The sequence below is a fragment of the Rutidosis leptorrhynchoides genome, chromosome 2 (genome assembly GCF_046630445.1).
Source record: "Rutidosis leptorrhynchoides isolate AG116_Rl617_1_P2 chromosome 2, CSIRO_AGI_Rlap_v1, whole genome shotgun sequence".
Taxonomy (NCBI): Eukaryota; Viridiplantae; Streptophyta; class Magnoliopsida; order Asterales; family Asteraceae; genus Rutidosis; species Rutidosis leptorrhynchoides.
This window is the reverse complement of record NC_092334.1, coordinates 490691260-490700424: the sequence shown is the minus strand read 5'-3', so window position 1 is coordinate 490700424 and position 9165 is coordinate 490691260. Positions and strand designations below refer to the sequence as shown.

The 9165-nt window shown below is 29.9% G+C and overlaps 1 protein-coding gene across 1 annotated transcript; it reads right to left on the bottom strand.

Moving 5' to 3' along the window:
* Nucleotides 1-5410: 5410 nt before the first annotated feature.
* Nucleotides 5411-7775, bottom strand: LOC139889460 (uncharacterized). The gene is made up of 5 exons (XM_071872410.1): nucleotides 7625-7775; nucleotides 7490-7536; nucleotides 6628-7407; nucleotides 5854-6223; nucleotides 5411-5718 (listed from the first exon to the last, which is right to left on the bottom strand). Exons 1-5 carry the CDS (start codon nucleotides 7773-7775, stop codon nucleotides 5411-5413), a joined length of 1656 nt encoding a protein of 551 aa, XP_071728511.1.
* Nucleotides 7776-9165: the final 1390 nt, after the last annotated feature.

Below are 9165 nucleotides of genomic sequence, written 5' to 3'. Positions count from 1 at the left end.
TGACCGGCGATTCACGAACGTTAAAACTTGTAAAAAAGACATGACGATATATATATATAGATATACATATAGTTAACATGATATTATGATAAGTAAGTATCTCCATAAGTATATTAACAATGAGTTATATACATAAAAATGAGACTACTAAGTTAAGAAAGTCGAAACGATATATATAACGATTATCGTTATTACAACGTCTTACTAAATACATATATATATATATCATATTAAGATATTGTTACACTATATTTAACATGTTAAAATTATAATTATATATGTTAACAATGAACTACATATGTAAAAACAAGACTACTAACATAAGAATTTTGAAACGAGACATATATGTAACGATTATCGTTGTAACGAAATTTAAATGTATATATATATATCATATTAAGATATAATAATATATCATAATATCATGATAATATAATAATTTAACATCTCATTAGATATAATAAACAATGGGTTAACAACATTAAATGAGAACGTTAACTTAAAGGTTTCAAAACAACACTTACATGTAACGACTAACGATGACTTAACGACTCAGCTAAAATGTATATACATGTAGTGTAATTAGATGTATTAATATACTTTTGGAAGACTTCAAGACATATATCAAAACACTCATACTTAACGAAAATGGGTACAGTTACATTCCCATTCTTTTTTTCATCAAGAATTCTAGTCGTATTCATACCCGTATTATACACAGCTTCTAGACGTACTTACTGTGGGTATATACCAATAGGAACTAGCATGGGATTCCACTCTTGATTATGTCATGCATGACTAATCAATTTTAACTACTACCATGAACTAGTCAACTAACTAGAACTCCTTTTAACCCCACTCACCACTCACCACATACCACTCATCATTCACTCTATTTCACTTCCAATTCTCTTTCTAATTCTCTCTCAACACACACACACACACACTTATGAACGAATTTTTCCAGTAGCTAATCATCATATTCATCAAAAATTACTTCAAGAATCAAGCTATAATCATCTTAGGAAGAACACTTCAAGAACACTTCGAAAATCCTTTCCAATTATATTTATATTTATATAAATATATATATATATATATATACACATATTTATTTACAGGCAATTGCTTGTGAATCGTCGGGCATAGTCAAAGGTAATTGATTACATTAATATAGTTTCCAAAAATTTTGAGACTCGGTTTAAATAGACTTTGCTTATCGTGCCGAAATCATATAAATATTAAGTTTAAAGTTGGTCGGAAATTTTCGGGTCGTCACAGTACCTACCAGTTAAAGAAATTTCGTTCCGAAATTTGAGTGTGGTGGTCAGGGCTAACAATAAAAATGTTTTCATGACGAATATAAGTTGATAAATAGAGTTTTATCATCATTGAGTAATGTAGATAAAACGATTTGGTTACTTGAAGCGTATGGGTGAAGCTATCACAAAAGAGTGAAATGAGTAAAATAAGTTTCGTCACAAATTTTGACGTAGTCATGGTTGAATTTAAAAAATAAGGTATGTCTTAACTTTTGACAGAGTCAGGGTTGAATTCCGGAATTCAAGGGATTTTAAAGAAAATCTTCGAAATCAAAAAGATTTGATTCTTCGGCGAGTAAGGAAATTAAGAACTCTATAATTAAATACGGTAATCTGCCTCGATTACTGAAATGTCCCGTTCATATTGATTATAAACGTTCCATATTAATTGATTTCGTCGCGAGGTTTTGACCTCTATATGAGACGATTCACGAGCAATTGCCTGTAAATAAATATGTGTATATATATATATATATATATATATATATATATATATCTTATTAGATATGTAATATTTAATAATTATTTTATATATCCTATGGTAACATTTATTGAATATTGAATATTTATATATATATATATATATATATATATATATATATATATATATATATATATATATATATATATTCAATATTCAATAAATGTTACCATAGGATATATAAAATAATTATTAAATATTACATATCTAATAAGATATAAAAACAACATATTAAACATACTTACAAATAAAAATATAATTGCTATATTATTATTACTTTCAATATTAATAGTATTATCCGTATTAATAATATCATCATATATAGCATATAGATATGAAATCTGATATGTAAAAACTGTTATATCGTTTTATTATTATTATCATTAGTAATATTAATACTAATATAATCAACATTATTAATAGTATTATTAATAATATTATCATTATCATTTTTATTGATTATTATTAAATTTATTGAAATTATCATTGTTATTATCAAATATTATCATATTATTATTATTATCATTATTTTTAAATGTATTATTAGTGTTATCTTATAAATAATATTATGATTACTATTATTAATATAATTATTAATAATTAGTATTATTACTAAAAATTTATTATTTTCATTTAAAATTATCATTAACATGTTTTTTATTATTATTAATAATATTACTAGTATTAATTTATTAATACTATTATTATTTATTAATTCATTAATATAAAATATACATAAAGGTACATACAGATACAAGGATCCGTTTGTTTTTCAACATCAGTTTTTTAACTCTTGTTTTTTTAGTCGATTCCAATTAGCAAACACATCCAAAATCTATTGAGATCGTACAAATCAGATTATAAACAGATTCTATTTATCTTATTTTTACTTAATTCTCTGTTCTTTCTTTTGTCTGATTGAATTAGGGGTTATAAGTCGACATCCACAGCTGTACTATAATTCAATTAGTTGTAGTGGTTAGGAATCCAGTACCATTATCATCTATATCTGCACAAATTATACTTATTAAATTAAACTTAAATTTTTTTCCCTTTTCTGTTTGCTCGTTAACTCTGTTATGGGTTCCATTTTCAAACAACTTGAATTTGATTTTTTTTTTCAAAATCCATAAATGAAAAGCTGTTAGGAATGTTTTATTCAAATTACCTGCAAATTCGCAGCTTCCAATTTCTAATATCATAAATGAATTCGCGAGTCAAAGATAATTTTCTAAAAGTCAACATTTATGTTCTTGTCAAGAATTTGAACTCGTTTTAATATCATTAGTTGAATCGATGTTTGTGAAAGTTTCTAGGAATCATTAGAAACACAATTCATGTTATATGTATTGTCTAAAACTTTCGTGAATTCAAAATCAAATGTTATGTTCTTCAAATTTTTTTAACGAGTTCAGAAGTCTGTTTTGATTATTATTTTTTTATTTGATGTTTATTAATTTAATGTCACGGGTTTTCAAATTTTTTCTGTTCGTTTAAAATAACCTAAAAATCCAAATCATCAACTTATTTGTAAGATAGTTATGTGTTCTGTCGATTAAACTATGAAGAAGAAGAGGGAAGAGATACAGAAACTAAATGGGTTTAAAACATATAAGTTATGGGTTTAAACAAGAAAAACAGAAGTGGTGCAGTGGTCGTGAGTGTTGTAGGGGTGAGAGAGGTCTCGGGTTCGAACCCTGGCAGGGTCATTATATTCTTTTTGGGCCGAATTTTGAGGTAGTTCTTGTATTATTTTTATTATTATTATTATTATTATTATTATTATTATTATTATTATTATTATTATTATTATTATTATTATTATTATTATTATTATTATTATTATTATTATTATTATTATTATTATTATTATTATTAGTAGTAGTAGTAGTATCATCATTATTATTATTATTATTGTCATTATGATTGTTATTATTATTAAAGATTGTTATTGATTAGGTTAATATAGATAATAGGAGTAATATTATTATCATTTTTGTTATTACTAATTAATATCACTAAGTACTATTAGTATTATTATTATTATTATCAATATTGGTACAAGTATTATTATTATTATGATTATGATTATTTATTATTGATATAATTACAAGTATTATAATTATCAATACCATTATTATTACTAACATACGTATTTTTATGATTATAGTTACAAATAAGATTTTTAGTATTATTAATGCTATTACTAATATTAATTTTATCTTTCAAAGTATAAATTATATCATTTTACCACTAGTACGAGTAATATTATCATTGTTATAATTATTATAATTATTACTATTATTATTATACATATTATTATTATTATTATCATTAATATAATTATTGACATAAATACCTTTACTAGTAATATTAAATATTAAAACTATTATCATCTTTACCAATATTAATATGAATTTAGTATTATTAGCATTAGTAATATCATTATTCTTATTAACATCATTATTATTATCACTTTTATCATTACTATTATAAAATATCATTATTATTACTAAAATTAATATCATCATAATTAACATTTTCACAAACAAAGGATCTTCATATAAAATATATTTAACATACATAACTTAATTATATTAATATCCTTAAAATATATGAAATGAATACATTTAAACAAAAAATGAAACCTATAAATTTTTAATGATATCACTAATAAATATATATATTTGTTCGGCTACAAGTATATGTTTTAATATATATATACAAATGATATAGGTTCGTGAATCTGAGACCAACCCTGCATTATTCAGTATCGTCGTACGAATATTTTTACTACAAAATATTGTAGAGTGAGTTTCATTTGCCTTTTTACCCTTTATATTTTTGGGCTGAGAATACATGCGCAATTTTTAATAAATGTTTTACGAAATAGACACAAGTAATTGAAACTACATTATATGGGTGAATGATTGAAGCCGAATATGCCCCTTTTTGCTTGGTAACCTAAGAATTAGTAAACCAATCTACTAATTGACGCGAATCTTAAAGAATGATCTTTTAGGCCTAACGAACCCCATCCAAAGTACCGGATGCTTTAGTACTTCGATGTTGTTTTATCATGTCCGAAGAATTTTTCGGAATGATACGGGATATTCTTATATGCATCTTGTTATTGTCGGTTACCAGGTGTTCACAATATGAATGATTTTTGTCTCTATGCATGGGACGTATATTTATGAGAACTGAAAATGAAATTCTTGTGGTCTATTAAATTGATGAAAATGAATGATTATGATAAACTAATGAACTCACCAACCTTTTGGTTGGTACTTTAAAGCATGTTTATTCTCAGGTATGAAAGAAATCTTCCGTTTTACATTTGCTCATATTAGAGATATTACTTGGAGTCATTCATGACATATTTCAAAAGACGTTGCATTCGAGTCGTTGAGTTCTTCAAGATTATTATTAAGTCAATTATAGTTGGATATATTATGAAATGGTATGCATGCCGTCAACTTTCGATGTAATGAAAATTTATCTTTTAAAAACGAATGCAATGTTTGTAAAATGTATCATATAGAGGTCAAGTACCTCGCGATGTAACCAATGTAATGTATTCGTCCAGATGGATTAGGACGGGTCATTATATCCAATCTCCAAAGTAGATTGTATCGTCCGCATATTGTAAATGTGAGACACAAATTTTATCACAACTAATTTCACAACCGACAAAAAGATTCGAGTTAACCGCGGCTTTAGTAAGTGCATTAAGGCCTTCGGCCGCAAGAATAAAAAGAAAAGGAGAAAGTGGGTCTCCTTGTCGCACACCTCTTTCCAACTTAAACTCGCTAGTTGGAGAGCCATTGACTAGAACCGAAATAGAGGCCGATTTAAGACAAGAAGGAATCCAATGCCGCCATCGAACACCAAAACCCATAAATTCCATCACCTCTAAAAGAAATTCCCAACTCAAACAATCGAACGCTTTCTCAAAGTCCACTTTGAAAATGAGACTTTTCAAGCGTGCTCTCTTTAGAAAATCTAGCGTTTAGTTTGCAATTAGTGCGCCGTCTAAAATACTCCTACCTTTAATAAAAGCGCTTTGTTCATTACCCACAAGTTTTGGAACGACTTTACGAAGGCGGTTTGAAAGCACTTTTGTGACAATTTTGTAGTAACTCCCAATCAAGCTAATTGGCCGGTATTCATTTAGTGAGGTTGGATCCGTCTTCTTTGGTACAAGGGTAATGAATGACGCAGTACAACCATTGGAAAATTCACCCTTATCCCAAAAAGAGTTGATTGCATTTAAGAGATCGATTTTGATTAACTCCCAATATTTTTTGTAGAATTTTAGATTGAACTCATCGGGACCCGGAGCCTTTAAACTCCCGCATTCCTTTATTGCTTCCCAAATTTCTGTTTCACAAAACTTATCCTCTAATCCAGCTGCTTCCTAGACCGTGAGTTGGCCCACAGTCGACCCAACAGGCCCGTTATTCGGAGCAGGCCCAGACTGATTGAAACGGCCCGACAGACTCGGCATGTTACTGTTTTTTACACCGAAAATGTTTTGGAAGTGGAGCCTGATATGATTTTTGACCTCAATCGGATTATCGTTCCATTCATCATTAATGTTAAGGCCTCGGATGTTGTACTTGTTGTACTTTCTTTTGAGTGAGGAATGAAAGAACTTTGAATTTTCATCACCCTCAACGATCCAACGATTCCTAGCTTTTTGCTTCAACATATTTCTCTTTGTGTTTTCTTTCTCCGACCACAATTTCTTAGTCTCGAGCCATAATTTCCTCTCATTTCATCAAGAGAACATGTTTCGGCTTTTTCTTCCCATACATTTACCTTCTCCTTACGATTGTTGATCTCATTATCAAGATTACCGAACTCCTTGTTGCTCCATTTCTTAAGTGCGAATTTCACATTTTTCAATTTATCTCGAAAAATACAATCAAGACGTCTACTAGTAACCGGTTTCCCCCACGCACCTTGAATGATGTTGTCTACCCCATCCTTTTGAAACCACACATTAAATACTTTAAACAGCTTTGGACCATAATCGACGATTTTATCTCTCAAGATTAGAGGGAAATGGTCCAAAATTCGATCTAATGGAGCCACCGAGAGGTCGTTCCAAAGATCAAGGAATAAGTCAGAAATGAGAAATCTATCGAGCTTACTAAACTTAACCCCGTCGTCACTTATTCTAGTGAATTTCCTACCGTTGATTGGGATCTCAATTAGCTTGTTTCGATTGATGAAATCATTGAATCTAGAAGCCCTCCGTCTAATGAATTCACAATTCTTTCTATCCGACTCAACCCTAACCTCATTAAAATCACCACATAACACCCACGCCGAATCAATTCCCAACATAATACTATCTAAGGATCTCCACATTACTTTTTTACTTGCATCGTCGTGAGGCCCATATATGTTGACAATAATTGAATCTTTTCCGGACCCGACCCAATTGCCACGCACCGCCAAAAAGTACTCACTACACATAGTACTAGAGGCTTTAAAAGACTTTGTATCCCATATCAATAACATCCCTCCTGAATTCCCAACCACTTCTTTTTGTATGTACCCAAAATCGCTACTCCCCCAAAGTAACCCAACCCACTGATCATTTACAAATTTACACCTTGTTTCTTAGAGTGCCATAAAATCCGGTTTCTCACTAGAGCATAAGCTCTTTACCCACCCGAATTTCCCCTTGACCCCAAACCCACGCACGTTTAAAGTAAGTATCTTCATAAAGAAAAGATTTACGAACGAAAAAGGGGGTATGGCACTTACTGAGGGTTGAAGGTATTCCACCTTAACCCAATTTGATTGCCGAACTCCCTGATTTCTTCCTCACTGATCGAATGTAAATGAGAATCGGTGCACCTGCTGGATCTTCTAGGTCTTGGCTTCGCTTTGGAACCACAAGATTTACACTTATGTGTATCATCAAGGTTAATACCCAATCTGGCCATATCCTTCATTCTTTTTATTCTGGAAGAAGCTCTGTGATTACCAATTGCACTCCAGTAGCAATTGTTACATAATGAAATCTCCGATCCACTTTTTAAGCTAGAAGTCGAATTTGAGTTACGATTGGAACCTGGTCGTGGTTGTGGGCGGGAATTGGGGTTGGGTTAGGAATATTAAGAGTTGGGCCATTGGTTTTGTTCGCATGACTTTTATTGTGAAGATCTTCTTTAATACCAGTACTTAAACTTTAATAAACATTAAACACAACAACTTAAACTGCCAGTAGGAAACGAGGAAGTCAAAACGTATGAAGAAAAGTGGCAAATCAATCCCACACATATTGGCTATATTTACCAAATCAATAACGACATGAGATCAAATCCCATAGTTATCGGTAACTTTCGTTCATTAGTACATTTTCCTTCTTCAATTACTTATTAATCACTAATATAACTAAATAGAATAAAGTCTTCTTGAAAACTATATTCAATGGACGACAGAATAGAGAGCAATGAGGCGTACAAAGAAAGGCCATGAAACCAAACAAGAACGATTTTTATGTGTAGTTTCAGGTACGAAATCGGTTCAATGTAAAGGTACAACTTATCCTAACTTTAAATATAATATGTTACTAGGTTTATTTATAATACAGTGTTCATACACGGGACCGAAACGAATCGAAACCAACCCAATAATCATGACGTTTTCGAGATCATTAAAGGGATGTTTGAGCTGTTAAAATTAATATATGATCGTCACTTTCACTACAATACTAAGGAGCTGTTTTATTGGAAATTTATTTCATGAAAGCAATATAATAAAAGAGTGTTTCTTAAAGCAAATTATAAAAACTTTAAAAGGCAATCGATAATTAAAGTTGAAGTTATTAAGAGTTTAATAGAAGATGGAAACTTAAATTATTAATTTAAATGGCCTGATATCTTTAGAGGTCATAATTATTAAAGAAGTCCTTCGATTCAATTCTAAGAGATTATGAATTAAGTGTAAAGATATGGAAATTAGATCGAGCAGTATGCAAATTACAAGGAGTTAAAAACGGAGTAATAATCACATACTCAATTAAACCGGAGTTCATGGCGGCAATAAATGAGTTTTGGGAAAAGGGTGTAATCTCAAAGGGGTGCAACGCGTCTTTTATCACATTGGTTCTAAAAAAACCGGATCCGTTGTGCTTAAGTGATTATCGGCCAATAAGTTTAATAGGGAGTTATTATAAAATTGTGGCGAAACTCCTCTAGAATCGTCTTAAGAAAGTGATTCCAAATCTAGTTGGGTACGAACAAAGCGCCTTTATAAAAGAGAGAAATATAATTGAAGGAGCGTTGATTGCAAACGAAACTTTCGAGTATCTCAAACATAAGCGGGTGAAAAGTCTTGTTT